This window comes from Martes martes, assembly GCF_963455335.1.
Source record: "Martes martes genome assembly, chromosome: 3".
In the NCBI taxonomy this organism is placed as follows: Eukaryota; Metazoa; Chordata; class Mammalia; order Carnivora; family Mustelidae; genus Martes; species Martes martes.
In genome coordinates, this window is record NC_137890.1 from 58,247,699 (window position 1) to 58,263,967 (window position 16,269).

The 16,269-nt window shown below is 36.8% G+C and overlaps 1 protein-coding gene across 1 annotated transcript in view; it reads left to right on the forward strand.

Annotated features, from left to right (window-relative positions):
• ITM2B (integral membrane protein 2B) overlaps positions 1 to 9,311 on the forward strand; it is a 28,267-nt gene extending 18,956 nt beyond the window's left edge. The window contains exons 2-6 of the mRNA XM_080798410.1: positions 3,395 to 3,523; positions 4,927 to 5,133; positions 6,720 to 6,830; positions 7,461 to 7,611; positions 8,563 to 9,311. Coding sequence (XP_080654536.1) covers positions 3,395 to 3,523; positions 4,927 to 5,133; positions 6,720 to 6,830; positions 7,461 to 7,611; positions 8,563 to 8,648 — 684 coding nt within the window. The 3' untranslated portion in view covers positions 8,649 to 9,311. The remainder of the gene's footprint in view (positions 1 to 3,394; positions 3,524 to 4,926; positions 5,134 to 6,719; positions 6,831 to 7,460; positions 7,612 to 8,562) is intronic.
• Positions 9,312 to 16,269: the final 6,958 nt, after the last annotated feature.

Here is a 16,269-nt window from a genome sequence, read left to right on the forward strand (position 1 = left end):
TGAACTGGCCTAAGTACTTAGGGCTACTGTTCTTTGCTAAACAGCCACTATCTGTTGTGTGTCATGAAGTCTTAAGTTGCTCCCACCCCTCACTATCACACTGGCTGTGGTTGTAACTTTCATGCATCATTAAAAAAATAAATAACCCAAGCTTTAAAAACAGGTCTAAATTTCATTCACTCATCAGATATTTGTTGAGTGCCAACCAAGTACTAAACTTAGCTTGGAGCTACCAGTAATGTAAAATGAATATGAATGGATAGTCACAAGAACCTTACAGCCTGGTCGGTAGAAGATGTGTATGTGAATTATTCTAATGCAAGGTAGGAAATGATCACTAAAAATTAAGAGGAAAAAAAAGAGATTAGATAGATTTTGAAGACCCAGTAGCTCTTTTAGGAAGTACATGATTATGGTGCATGAACTTGGGTCTATAATGTGATTATTTGAAGACTTAGTTTCTGATTCTTAAACCATGGTTCATATTGTTGAAGTGCTGAACAGATGACTTGTGGATAGTGAAGCATTTTATAAATTAAATTCTTAGAGAAATTTAATTTTTTAGTTGTACTTGTCCAGAAATGTGATTTTTGAATGAACATGAGAATTCAAACTCCAAAGCATGGTATATAAAGGCCCTTTGTGATCCGCCCCAGTTAACCTTTCCATTCTTAACTTCTTGTACCCTCCCCACATATTGGACATGCCAGCCATAGCACATGTGTCCCTTGGAGATGTCATGCATTCTGGTTCCATGATTTTATTCATTCTTCGCCTTCAATATAATGCCCTTTAACTCTGTGTTCTCTGTGGGTAATGAGCATTTGTCCTTCAGCATTCCATTCTAGTATTTTCTCCTCTAGAAGATGCACTCCAAACACTGTCTCCTTTTCTGTGCTCTGCATTCTTCTGTTAGAGTCCATATCGTGTTTACGTTCTCTTTGTGTATTTATTTCCCAGGCTGATCCGAATGATCTCTTTCTTGGCAGGGGCTATATACCAGTGTCTAGCACAGCTCTTGGCACATAGTAGACATTTATAATGTGTTCTTGAAATTTGCTGACCAATTAAAAATGATATACTAGAGGTGCCTGGGTGGCTCAGTCGTTAAGCGTCTGCCTTTGGCCTGGGTTGGAGCCCCGCATTGGGCTCCCTGCTCAGCAGGAAGCTCCTTCTCCCTCTCCCACTCCTCTGCTTGTGTTCCCCTCACTCACTGTGTCTCTCTCTGTCAAATAAATAAAATCTTTTAAAAAAAATGGTATTAAAAGGCCTGGAAACTTGTCATCAGTTTGACAGTTGGAGCTGTATTTTTTTTTTTTTAAGATTTTTATTTATTTGACAGACAGATCACAAGTAGTCAGAGAGGCAGGCAGAGAGAGAGGAGGAAGTAGGCTCCCCGCTGAGCAGACAGCAGGATGCGGGGCTCAATCCCAGGACCCTGAGATCATGACCTGAGCCGAAGGCAGAGGCTTTAACCCACTGAGCCACCCAGGTGCCCCTGTATATTTTTTTTAAATAAGTGTCTGCCCATGGTCTTTGGATATTCATTTATGTGTTGCTAGAGAAGGAGTCTGCCAAACAGGGTGGGTGTTGTACGCACATTTGACTGTCTCAGCAGCTGATATACCAAATGTTTGGAAGTGACTGTTTCCATCTGTCATCTCCACCCCCCCTAACCCTGCCTCCACCCTAAAATTAATTATGCTAGGAACTGTTTCTATCTCCTTAGGTATTTATATCACACAAGGGCTCAAGCAAAATACTAGGCTTTATCATTCAAGTTTCATATTACCTTATGACTCCAGGGAATTCTTGTAACTTTCTGTTTACAGATGGAATGTTATATGACTTGATAAATTATTCTAGGCTTATTCTTTTTAAATACTACTTTGTAGTACACTTGTCTTAAGTACATACACAGTACATTGGCAAGTTCACCTACTAACAGCAGAGTGTTAATGCTCTCACAGTGTCTGATCCAATCCTCAAGTTAAAAGGCATTTGTTCCACAGTGTTACACTCTGTGTTTAAAACCTCAGTTAACCTAGTTGTACACTGTCTAGCCCTGAAGTGTTCTTGGCTGTTTGGGACAGGAGGGATTGGACTTTTCCTTAGTAGTATCAAGTTGGAATTCCTTATCTTAGCATTGAAAATACAACTTTAGCTTTCATTCATTCTTTCTTTTTTTTTTTTTATTTTTATTTGGAGCTTTCATTCTTTCTTAACTGTATTCTTATTTCAGCCATATCCAGCATTGTTGATAAAAGTTTTTCTTCCTTTTTCCTTATATCCTGTTTATCTGTAAAGGTGTGGATCAAGTCTACATTCTCCCTTAATAAAGCCTACATTGATTTTTCTAAGCAAAGATCAGAGTCCTATGCTCAAGAGGCTATACATACATACTACTAACAAGCACATCTTCTGTTATGTTATTTTCAGGTCAATTGGAGCCTTTCTTCTGCTGTCTGTACAATATATCTTGAGCCATGAGTTTGATGACGTGAGCAGCTAATCTCAATTGTCAGCTTTTTGACACGAACCTGGGTCCAAATCAGAAATTAGCCATAAATCTGAAGTGACAGAGTGATTGAGTTAGAGGGGCAACGGGAGTGTTTAAAGGCCTGAACATTGTGACCCCATTTGACATTCTGAGGCTAAATTATTTCTTCAAGTGGGTCCAAATCAAAATTCTAACTTAACTGCATGCCTTTTGACTTAATAAGCTTTTTTTTTTTCTGTTCACTCTTTTCCTTATTTTTCTACTACTACTATCTTAAAAATAAAGACCTCTGTCAAACTAGATTTGTTTTTTAGGGTATGGCAGGAAAATTAATAAGATTGTTTCAAGACTCCAATTGTTCAAAGAATTTGTTTCATGTTAGTTGTTCTGTCCCATAATTTCCTGTTACTTTTTCTTGTGTATTGTTAGGAGTGGTTTGATACCTGCTATGAAATACGAACTACCTGTAGCAGGCTAATACATAATTTTATAATATAATATAGTGCACACTGAGGTTGTATATATAAGGCTCAGCACCGTAATATTGCATGACAGAGTTGGGTTGTAGCCTTTTCTGAATTTTTAAATGTTAGAAGATATTTTAGTCACCAAAGTTGTGCACAGAAATTGGGAATTATGCAATATGTTACCGCTCGGGAGGTATGAGTAGCAAAGGTGTTGAGAAAAGGCAGAACTCTCCCAAGAGACTGATGGCTGTGGCACCACCACCTAATAATTCCTGGGTTGATTTTGTTACGATATCTGAGTCCATTGGTCTTTCTTACCTTTGTTTATAAAATGATCATCCTTTTCAGGCTTCTTTGAATCCTGACTCTTCTGTGATTCTGACTGGAGATACGATACTGACTATTGTTGGTCTTTTTCATATTTTAGGACCCAGATGAAGTGGTACCAGTTGGCCAGAGAAGAGCCTGGTGCTGGTGCATGTGCTTTGGACTAGCATTTATGCTTGCAGGTGTCATTCTGGGAGGAGCATACCTGTACAAATACTTTGCACTTCAAGTAAGTGGAAAAATGCTAAGAAGGACTTTTTGCCTTTCCTTCATGCATATTAGAAAGTAGGTCCAAATTTGTTCTAAGCCTGGATTTTTTGTCTGTGGCCTTTGGCCAGGGTGGTAGTCCTGTTTTAAAGTTGTGTTTTAAAAATCTGAACATACGTTTGCTGAGCCTATTGGGCAGTCACTAAAAGCAGAATAATGTTATTTTGAAATGCTACTAAAGAGGACAGATTATTGGATGATTTTTCACAATTGACTAGTCTTCGTTTTCCTACTCTGGTAGCTAAGGTATACTATGATTATTTGCCAGTTGAGTAAATACATCAGACAACATCAAAATGTTGTCGTATTGATGGATTCTAACTTGGTAGCCAGTTTGGACTTGCCTACAATTTGACTTTACTCCTGGACACCAGGTGCACTGGCACCCTGTGTCTCTGCCTCTTCCCCAGACATTGATTTTTCTTCAAGGATTGTGTAACTTCAGCAGTGATGTTGAAGTAATTTGGGATGAACGTTGATAACTCTGAGTGTTTAATAGAAATCCTTAATCCTAGTGTGTTAAGACAGATACTTCTTCTAATGATAATCATGATGTATGATCTCTGTTTTGTGATACATTTTTCTTAATAATAAGTTAGTAGGGTTTTTTTTTAACATTTTAAAATTTGAAGAAACCATTGACATAGATTTTACTAAATTTTTTTTACATAGTTTTTTTTTTACATTTTACGTAGATTTTTTTACATGATTTTTTTTTTTACATTTTACATAGATTTTACATTTCCAGAGGAAACACTTTTGCCTTAACATTTTGTTATATACTCGTATCCTTCATGTATGCTTTTTAAAAAACAGTCTTTATAATGATTACTGTACTCTGATATTTTCCACTTAATTGTAATATATTTTAAGGAAAAAATCACAACTACCTGTATTCCTGTAAAAATTACAGAAAAACTATCCCTTTTTTTGGCTAGTAAGAGAAAAATCATTTAATCACTGACTCACATCAAAAAGTCTTAAAAGTATATTTCAGAAAAAAAATTTATTTAAAATATATTTTTTCATAAAAATAATGCCTACAAGAAATAAGCCTGTGTAGTTCTTCAAATTTACTTGTCACCAGATGAATAATTGCTTTAAATTCTATTTGTGTCAACTACAAAAAGTAAAGGAAAAATCAGCTGTTTTTCTCTTTCTGAAACCACTTTTTTTTCCCTTTACAATACTTCAGAACCCCATCTTAAAGGATATGTTAGCTCTGTAATTAAACTGTCTGATTTGTCATCTAAAAGAGTTTGCCAGCAAAATACTATTTAGATAGTGGTGGCAGCTTAAGTAATGCTTACATTTAAAAACCTGTCTCCCACTGAATTGCTGAAATAGTGTTTAAACTCTCTATAGCCCGATGACGTGTACTACTGTGGAATAAAGTATATCAAAGATGATGTCATCTTAAACGAGCCTTCTGCAGATGCCCCGGCTGCTCGCTACCAGACAATTGAGGAAAATATTAAGATCTTTGAGGAAGATGAGGTTGAATTCATCAGTGTGCCTGTCCCAGAATTTGCAGACAGTGATCCTGCCAACATTGTTCATGACTTTAATAAGGTGAGCCAGGTGCCTGGAACTGTTTAAAAAAAAAAAAAACCAAGTGCAGGCTTTTTAACTGATGCTCTTTACAGTTTTAATTTCAGTATTTGCTAATTTCTTTTATTTAGAGCTGACTTGTTATTTAAAGAAAAAATGGACTTGGGTTTCTTCTGCCTTACAAGATATAAACTGTCCACATCTGATGTTGAGTCCAACTCTGGCTGCTGCTCCTTTGCTAGTAAATTGCTACCATTTCCTATTCACCCTGTTTTCTTAGCTAAGGGGAGGTTCATGGTCCAATTTCTTTCTTTCTTTTTTTTTTTTTTTTAAGATATTACTTATTTATTTGACAGATCTCAAGTAGGCAGAGAGGCAGGCAGAGAGAGGAAGGGCAGCAGGCTCCCTGCTGAGCAGAGAGCCCAATTCGGGGCTCGATCTCAGGACCCTGGGATCATGACCTGAGCCGAAGGCAGAGGCTTTAACCCACTGAGCCACCAGGCACCCCTGTGGCCCCATTTCTACCATTTTCAGAAATTAGTAACTTTAGTTCTGTATCATTTTCTTAATCAGTTTTTAAGTTCTCATTCTACATTTCCCCTAGTGGTGAATATTGTTATGCAATGCAGAAAAAATTAGGTGAGAAAACAGTGACTATCCCAAATTCTCCACCTAGTTCCAAAATTTTACCATATTAATTTTCTTTTTCTCATATTTGACACTTGAACTCTATATAATTCTATATCACTATCATATCTAAGAAAATGAACATAATATAGTATTATTTAATATCTAGTTGATAGTTAAATTTCCCCAATAATTTTTGTCCCAGGAATGTTTTGTTTTCTTAAACCAGGATTCTGAAATTCGGAAGTTTACATATTTTCTGTGAATTTTGCATCTGTATATAAGTTTGCCAGTTTAAACACTCAGGAGACATAGTACTGAAGTTAGCTTTACAAATATTTAATGCCTCACAAATACATGTGATGAATGTTTATAAAGTAGATTAAAAAATACATACTTCAAAATAATAAGCCTGTCCAAAACAAATAGTAAATAACTAATACTGAGCCCTTAGAAATCTAAGTGTTCACATGATTTGATATAACTCATTTTAATCCTCAAAACCGTCCTGTGGGACAATGTTTCTGAACCATAAGAACACAGAAAAATCACTTAATTGACTATTATTTCAGTTTCTCTAAGGATGATAGTAATTAGTACCATTCTAGATGCATAGGAGAAAAGTTAATTTTTCCATGTAACAGATGGATACCTTGGAAGGTGTTAGGGCTTAAAAGTGAGAGAAGTGACTGTATCTCTTTACCAGATGATAGGCTATTTGCAGTTAATTTTAATAGTTTATTGTTAATCATTTATAGAAGCAAACTCCTGATAAGAATTTTGTTTACTATTAGCAATAATTTTTTCCTCTCATTACTACCTTCTGTTCCTATCCTACCAAATACTTCATTTGTTGAAATGCAAGTGATTTATATGTCCTAAAGCCAACCCATTTTAATGGTATAAATTATTCTTAAAACTCCAGGTGCTGCCTGTGCTACAAATATTAATCTAATGAAAATGTAACTTTCTCTTTCCAGAAACTCACAGCCTATTTAGATCTTAATCTGGATAAGTGCTATGTGATTCCACTGAACACTTCCATTGTTATGCCACCAAGAAACCTGCTGGAGTTACTTATTAACATAAAGGTATAAGGTGTTCAGATTTTTTTTTAAAGCTTTTATTTATTTATTTGACAGAGAGAGAGAGTGCACAAGCGACAGGCAGAGGGATGGGGAGAGGGAGAAACAGGCTTCCCCTGAGCAGAGACCCTGATGTGGGGCTCAGTCCTAGGACCCTGGGATCATGACCTGAGCCAAAGGCAGATGCTAACCAACTGAGCCACCCAGGTGCCCCTGTTCAAATATTTCTTACAAATAATGCTGTTATAGGATCTTAGAATTCCCAGTTGAGATAATAGTCCTGTAAGTGCCCATCTCACCAGAAGTATGGCTAAGAGCTTTATAAAGAGGAATTAAGACTCAGGATTTTGGGAGTTTTCCTTTTATTATTTTATATTTTGAAATAAAATACAATCTCTTAAATTATTATCTGAGTTTTCCCAACGGGCCTGATAATAAATAGTAGGCTTTCAAGAAATCTGTGTTGCAAACTATTCGACTCATGGACAGTATGTAAATAGGCATGACTGTATTGCAGTAAAACTTCATTCATGGAAACAGATGGTGGGCAGTAGTTTGCCAATCTCTATTCTATACCTTTCCTCATCTGTTCAGTGTATCCTTTGAGTGTTCATATAATATTTCTTCCAAATGTAGGCTGGAACCTATTTGCCTCAGTCCTATCTGATTCATGAACACATGGTTATCACTGATCGCATTGAAAACATTGATCACCTGGGTTTCTTTATTTACCGTCTGTGCCATGACAAGGAAACTTACAAACTGCAACGCAGAGAAACCATCAGAGGTAATACTTTTTACTATTAACTTTTGACTATTAAAGTCCTGGCAGAAAAGTTTGTCTTCACTTCACTGTCAAACCACTGTGTCTTTCACTTCACTGTGTCAAACCAGATTTAGATGTAAGCCGGTGTATTGTTATCAATATGTTTGCCGGGAGTGAGAAAGTAAAAGTATTGTGTCATTATATGGTATTTCTAGATTTCCAGAGAATCACCTGAATTCTGAATCCACTCTTTTCAGGTAGAGATAATTAGGTGAATGTGAAGTGTCAGTGCCTTGAGATGCTGTTACCTCACTTTCCATGTGGTCACCCAGCCCAACCTTCCATCCCACCACTTTGGTTCATTGACACTGGGCAAGAGTTCTTCTTGTCCAGGGTGTCTCAGGAGAAGCTCTGAAGCTATGTGCTCAGGGACCTGGATTCTAAACGTGATCTTTTCGATCACGTTGAAGATAGTCACAGTCAGGTTAATTATACGGGAAATTGGCTGAAGAATTAAGACCATTGACACAAGTAATGTAGCTTTGCCAGATCATTTAACCTTTTTTTTTTTTAACCTGAACAACAAGAATGACAGTATCTCCCCATTTCCTTTCATTTCCTTTATAGTTGATGATTTTTTTTAAAGCCAGATTTACACATATGAAATTTACCCTCTTTAGGGTGCAGTTCTGAGTTTCAACAGATTACTACCACAGTCGAGATACAAAATATTTCCAGTACCTTTGAGGTCATAAATTTACATATGGCATTATTATTGGTTGCTAAGATCTATTAAGATACTTAGTTTAGACAAGAGAGGAAAATTATTTTCTCCGGGGTTAAAAAAATCAAACTACAGAAATTCATCAAATATAGAGTAAAATATTTTTATATGTATAAATAATATAACTGATGATAAGTATGAATTACTTAAAGAACCAGAAATTTAAAAAATTTTTCCCTCCCCAACAGGTATTCAGAAGCGTGAAGTCAGCAATTGTGTTACAATTCGGCATTTTGAAAACAAATTTGCTGTGGAAACTGTAATTTGTCCTTGAATAGTCAAGAAAAACATTATGGGAGAAAAACTTAATATCGCAGCATAACCCCCCACCCTTTGTATTTTGTGCAGTGATTATTTTTTAAGATCTTTCATGTAAGTAGCAAACAGGGCTTCACTATCTTTTCATCTCATTAATTCAATTAAAACCATTACCTTTTAAAAATCTTTTCTTCTTTCCAAGTGTGGTGTCTTTTATCTTGAATTAGTAGTTGTATGAAGTCATAGATAATACTACACTTCACCATAGATCTTATGTGTTAGGAAGAATTTAAATTTCTTTGAATCATTTATCCAGATTTTTATGTTTGAATTAATGCATTTTTCCAGAGGAGGGGTTATCTAAAGAATAATCATATATATGCATACGTAAAAATGGACCACAGTGACTTATTTGTAGTTGTTAGCTGCCCTGCTACTTAGTTTGTTAGAGCATTTGAGCACACATTTTAATTTTCCTCTAATTAAAATGTGCAGTATTTTCAGTGTCATATTTAACTATTTAGAGTATGATTTCCACCTTGATGTTTTAATATCCTAGACATCTGCTGTAATAATATTTTAGAAAATGTTTGGAATTTAAGAAATAACTTGTGTTACTAATTTGTATAACCCATATCTGTGCAATGGAATATAAATATCACAAAGTTGTTTGACTAAAGGACTGTGTGTTGTTTTTCCCATATAACAAAACCAAAGAGTTATTTAGTTCTTTATATCTTAAGATAATCCATGTAAAAAAAGTATTTCTTAAAAGTTCAGTTCACTATTACAGTGGGTAAAATTGTAGATTTTTAAAAAATAAAAACAAGCTTTTAAAATAAGTTACATTCTTCATGGATACTATTGAAGTAACATCTAAGACTCAACCTTGACAGATGCTGTGTAATTCATTTAAACTAATGTTTTTGTAGTTAATGGAAGGGCTAATCTTAACACTAAAGTTCCCAAGGAGCATAAAATATACTGCTTTTCTGCGAATGTCTCCCTCACAAATGGAGCGTTTCAAGTTTCAATGGTGATTCTTTTATTTCCAAGGTTACTTTCTATCTGAAATAATTTAGAATCCACCACCATTTAAAATATCTAAGAGTAATTTCAGGGTATCCGGGTGGCTCAGTTGGTTGAGCCCCTGACTTCCTGATTTTGGCTCAGGTTGTGATACTGGGGTTGTGGGGCTGGGCCCTTTGTTAGGCTCAATGCAGACAGAGTCTGCTTCTCTACCTCCCTCTCTCTCTCCCTCAGCCCCTCTCCCTACTCTCACGCTCTTTCTAAAATAAATAAATCATATATATATAGATAGATACATAGATATATATAAAATACATTATTTGTAATTTCACTGTAAATTCCTAAGATAAAAAAAATTTCAACTCTAAATTTAGGAAGTCAGAATTTTTAGTTTCACGAACCCCGTAACAGCTTGGTCTAGGAACCAGTTGTAGTCTTAAAAGACATTTAATTCCTGGCTTCTGGTTTTATTTCGGGAATTATAAGAGCTTCAGCCTAGTCAGATATTACAGAAATTGAGAATTTATTTTAGAAGAAAATATATTCTGATAAAATGAGAACTGTTTTCCCCCTACCTTCCAGGCTCTCAAATTTCTTGTTGTTTTAGGGGGCTGTGAACATTTAAGAAAACGTTATTTATTCAGCAAATACCTACTAGCAACCTTTATATGTTCAGCATGTAGTGTTAAGCGTTGAAGATAATCTGTGAAGAAGAAAGACAACTGCTGCCTTAGAGGAGACTTATAATCTCGGGAAAGGAAGTGGTGACTAGATAGCTAATTACAGTACAGTTGCAATTGGTGCTGTGATGGGGAAGAACAGGTCCAGGAACTTCGGGAGCATTCACAAGGAACAATGAGCTATTTGGGATGTGAGGTGCATGGAGCTAGGGTATGGAGGACCTTGTATGCCATTTTGAGGACTTCCTTCAATAGATCATGAAGGCTGGTGTTTTGGAAGGAACATTTTTGTGGATAATAGTAGTGCTCTATTAGGATAGATAAACTGCTTGTAACAATCCCCAACATCTCAGTGGCTTCAGACAGTAGAAGTTCATCTATTTTTATCATACTCCATTGTGACAGGAAGGCTCCAGGCTCCCAGGGATCCAGATTGCTCTATCCTGTAACAGTGTCAGCTTTGACTCCTCAAATCTTGGTGGAAGGAGGGGAGCTAGAGTGGTAGGTACTACAGGGTTATGTGTCTGGGCCTGGTTTTTTGACTGGCGCCCAGTCATATGACCCGAGGCCAGTGGTAAGGAAGATGGGGAAATATAGTTGTCCTGTGTGTAAATCAAGAGAACCATAATGATTTGTTGCACATATGGCATTGTCTTTACCACCAATGGACAATTCGAATGAATGAATAAAGGAATGAAAAAAATTGCAAATAAAGTTCATGCATGGGGGTGCCTGGGTGTCTCAGTGGGTTAAAGCCTCTGCCTTCGGCTCTGGTCATGATCCCAGGGTCCTGGGATTGAGCCCCACATCAGGCTCTCTGCTCAGCAGGGAGCCTGCTTCCTCCTCTCTCTCTGTCTCTGCCTGCCTCTTTGCCTACTTGTGATCTCTGTATGTCAAATAAACTAATAAAATCTTTAAAAAAAAAAAAAAGTTCATGCACGGTTCCATCACACAAATAATCATAACAAAATTTTGGGTGTGTGTGTTTAAAACTTACCTCACTATAATAGTGACATGTTCTTGGTGGATTTGGAAAATAGGTGAAAGCACAAGGAAAACAGAAGCTGTATGTTCCCTACCAAGAACTTAACTGTTGTTCGTTATTTTGGTGTGTACATTCCTTATGTCTCTACTGTTTTACAATCTTTAGCCTCCACTTATACATCATAGACACTTTTCCATATCATTGAAAATTCTACATTTTAAAGGCTGCATTATATTTATGTAGGTGTGCCATAATTTTTTTTAATTTTATTTTATTTTTTCCTCAGTGTTCCAAGATTCATTTGTACCATAATTTTTTAACGTGTATTCTCTTATTGGTAATTTTAAGACATTTTTGCCAATAAAAACACTTGATGAGTTCCTTTTAATAAGCCTTTATACACATATCCATGACTGTTTTTCCATCGGTTCTTGGAATTTTTCCTTTTCCATTTGCTCTTCAAAAAATTATTCAAGTTATAGATGCAAATAGAAATAAAGTACTATCAAAGGAACTTGAAAAAAAAAGGCAGTCTCCTATCTCCTTCCCTATGTCCAGATCAGACTCTACTGTTAATTCTGATACTGATTTCTATTTTTCTCCTCATACTTGTAATGCTATCTTTAATATCTCTTAAGTTTTTCTTCCCAGTCTGTACTTTTTATTTCCTATTCTTGTCTCCTTGTATTAATGAGGACTTCCAGTATGATGTTGAGAAGAAGTGGTGAAAGGCAACATCTTTGCCCTGTACCTGAGAGTGGGAAAGCTCCTAGTTTCTCACCACTGAGTGTGGTGTTAGCTGTAGGGTTTGTTTGTTTGTTTGATAGTCTTTATCAAATTGAGGAAGTTCCTCTCTACTCCTGGTTCACTGAGAGTTGTTTTGTTTTGTTTTTAGAGTTTTTATCATGAATGGATATTGCAGTTTGTCAAATGCTTTTTCTCTACCTGTTGATAAGATCGTGTGATTTTTTTAGTCTGGTGGTGGTGGTGGATTACATTAATTGATTTTTGAATGCTGAACCAGCCTTGAGTATCTTAGGATAAATCTCCCTTGATAAAGTGTTTAATTCTTTTTATACTTTTTTGGGTTTGATTTGCTAATACTTTGTTGAATCAATGTTCAAGGGAGATTTTGGTCAGTAGTTTCTTGTAGCATCTTTGTCTGGTTTGGGTATTTGGCAATGCAGTGCCCTCTTCTTTCTTCCATCCTTCTCTCCAGTCCCATTTTCCAAGGGAGACCATTGTTAATCGTTTAATGTATAACATAATTACCTAGTGAGTAAGAAAAAGAAAATGACTTCCTCTGGTCGGATGATGTGGGCTCGTGTGTCATGAATTGTGTGAGAAGCCCAGGCCAGAAACCGTGCTCTGTACAGACTCCCAAGTCATCGACCTCCCAACATCTTCTGGTTGGCCTTCTGCAGTCATGGTGTAACCCACTTAACCACATCCGCTTCTGTGCCCCCTACAATCCATTCTTTATGCCACAGCCACAGCAGTTTTCAAAAACACAAATTTGATGTTTTATCACCTCCCTTGCTTAATTAAGCACTTTCATGGCATCCCCCAGCTCTTAGGATAAAGACCCAGTTACTTAATAGGCATGATCTAGTCCCAGACCACCTCTCCAGCCTCACTTTAGCACTCCTTGCTCTTTCGAATCTGCCACAATGGCTACATTAGTTTCTTGATAAATGCAATTTTCCCTCCCTTGAAGTTTACTCCCATCCATTCCTCACTGTGCCCATTAGTTGGCTTCTGGTCAACTTTCAGATAGTTCAGTTGGGCTTTCCTCAAGAGAAACCTTTCTTGAAGCACTAGGAAAGGTTCTGTTTTTTATATTTTGTCATGCCTGCTTGTTTGGGTAATATTATTTCCCCCACTAGACTCAATATATATAGGATGGCTGGCACACAGTTGGAGCTTTTCATCATCTGTTGAGTCAGTTAAACACTCCTTCCTGTACCACCCTAGTCTTGCCTACTGTCAGCTCTATTCTAGATAGTACAGCATTTCCCAACCAATTGTCTATACTGGCTCTTCCAAAATCTTTGCTGGCTTTCTCACTCTGGATCTGAGTGAGTTGATTTAAATATTAATCTGTGTTTTTTATAAATGTTCATGAGAATGTTGTGTTGCACATGGGGAGGGAAAAAACAAAAAACAAAAAATAACTTTCCAAGCCCCAAATTCTTTCCTGGTTTGGTGAATTTCATGTGATCTGATGGCCCTGCCTGAAACTGTCCTCTTTCGGCCTGTCCCCACCCCCACTCCCACAAACAAGACACTGAGTTAACTCCCACTCATCCTTCAGATCTCAGATTAAAACATTTCTTCAGAGAGGCTACCATACTTTCTTTTAACTCCCATGTTGCTTCATTATCTGTCTCCTGAAACCTTCCATGAGACTATGCAGTTTGTGCACCATTGTATTTTCTCTACCTGGCACATAATAATAGGTCTTAACATTGAATGAAAAAGTAATTATTCATGGTCAGCTGTAGCCAGGAAAACAAAAACAGTTCAATACCAACTCATTAAGCCAAAACATTTTTTTTTTGGCAGAGGATCTTCAGCACTTGAATGGGGCATGTTCAGTTAATAATGCGCTACATTTTGTGGATCAGTTCATTCAGCTGGTGAGGGCTTTACTTGGAGGCTGCTTCACCCTGGCGGGCTCACAGTACAAACACAGCCTTGTTCTAGATAAAATGTGCTGTGGGGGCCATATTAATGTTTTATAGGATGGAAGTAATAACACACTATTTCTCCTCAAATGTTACAAACCAAGATTGTCTTTTTCCATGCCATGTCATTCCATGGAAGTTGAGGCCAGATTTTCCATCTTCAAAAGGATACCAACATGCTTTTTGGCTCAGTGGTTACCAAAAGGGGTTAGAACTAAGTTTTTAAATGTGGGCCAAAAAGGAAATAAATAAATAAATAATGCAGGCACACTGCTTGGTTGTCACTGGAGATAGGCTATTTGTATTTATTGGATGGGGTCACAGATGCTAAATGACTGAAAAACACAGCAAAGTATAGCCTTGCCTAATTAGTCAATTATACCCCTTCTGGGAAGCACAGGATACTCAGAAGAGTTTCTTGAATACCAGGGATAAAGGCATCCATTAAGCCCTTGAGTCTGTAAAGCCAGGCATAGTTTTCAATCTGGGCATGAATATGGCGGTTTCTTTGAACATTTTTTTTTAAATAACAAAACATATAATTAGCCAAATACAAGTTCAGTAGCTAAACCCCACGTATCTAGTTTTAATCAGCTCCAGAGAATATTACACTCTAACCAACCCCTAATTATCTGATACCTAACTCCTGTCACAAATCCAGCTGAGGCATGAGGGAGGGTAAGCCTAGGAAATCTGAGAATCCTCTATTCCTTGGGAATGAGTCCAGATTGTATCCCTGCAGCCAGGGCACTCTAGAAAACCGAATACCTTCCTTTAACTCCCTGTAGAAATGCCTTCATAGAACCATAACTCAGTATCATCCTCTTGACTTTTGTTGAGGACTGATAGAAATAAAAATCAACCAAAAATGGTTCTGTTTTTATGGAAGTCCTAGTGAAGGTATTATGTAATACCTAGTGTTTCTTACCGAAATATTCTTAAATTTGTTGTTTGGAAAAGTTGTTTTCACTTCTGATACACACTAATATTAGATAATAGAGCCAAGCAGTTTGTTTCCCTTTTGCTGTGGTGGCTGGGAAGCTCAGAACAAAACTTTGTGCTCTGTTAGATAAATTGCTTTTAGCCTGGGCTTTCCTGTTAAATAAACTTTTCAGTAGCTGGCTCATGTTTTGTTGCATATTTTAGATAGAATTTACATGTGATAAAATGCACATGTGTTCAATGAGTTTTAGCAATCTTGTGTGTCTGTGTTAACAATGACCAGAACATTTTCTTCACCCCAGAAAGTTTGCTTGTGCCCCTTTGCACTCAGTGTCCTCTCTGTTGCAGCTACTTTCTGGTTTCTACAGCCGTAGGCCAGTTTTTGGCTGTTCTTGAACTTTACTTGAATGGAATCATTTTAGTTCTGGCTTTTTCTACTTGACATTGTTGACATTCTGTGCAGTTGCTTGAATCGGTAGTTCTATTTAATTACTGAGTAGTAGTTTGCTTTTAAATATACTTCAATTTGTTTATCACTTCTGCATATGGATATTTCAGTTGTTTCCAATATTTGGCTACTAGAATAGTTGTTTCGAACATTCGTGTGGATTCTTGGTAGACAGCTCATACTTATCTTTATGGAAAGAGTGGATAAATTATAATATATAACCAAAAATACGGCAGGCTCCTATGATTAGATTTATAGTCATTAACTTACAGCACTAAAAAAAACCCTACAAATACCAACTTCCCATTGTTTTTAGTATATGTGCTGCCAAAGTGAGCATGATTTCCCATTGTTTTTAGAATTGAAGGCCAAGCCAGATACATAACTTATCCCTTCAAACAAACTTCTGCAGTTTGGATAACTTCTCACTTAGATCCCTTATAAAGTATAGGTTGCTATCTTTTCATTCAAATTCCCATTTCCCTTGTCCGGTAATCATACCAGATACCGTATTCAAAGCCAAACTTGATATCCTTCTCTAAACCTAGACCTCCCATGGCTTCCTCATCTCTACTCTTTTATCAGTTGCTCAGTCAAAAAAATGTGGTCCCATCCGTGATGCCTCTCTTTTTCATAAACATCACATGGAATCCATCAGCGAATCTGGTGCATTCTGCCTTCAAAATGCAGATTATTAGCAATGGAGCGTCTCACTCTTCCTAATGCTAACACGCTAGTCAAAGCCACTATCATTTCTTGTTTGTATTGGTGCCATAGCCTCCTAACTGGTCTTCCTGCTACCATCTTTGGCCCCTAGAGCCTATTCTAAACAGCTAGGGAGGGATTCTTTCTCAATCTCAGTCACA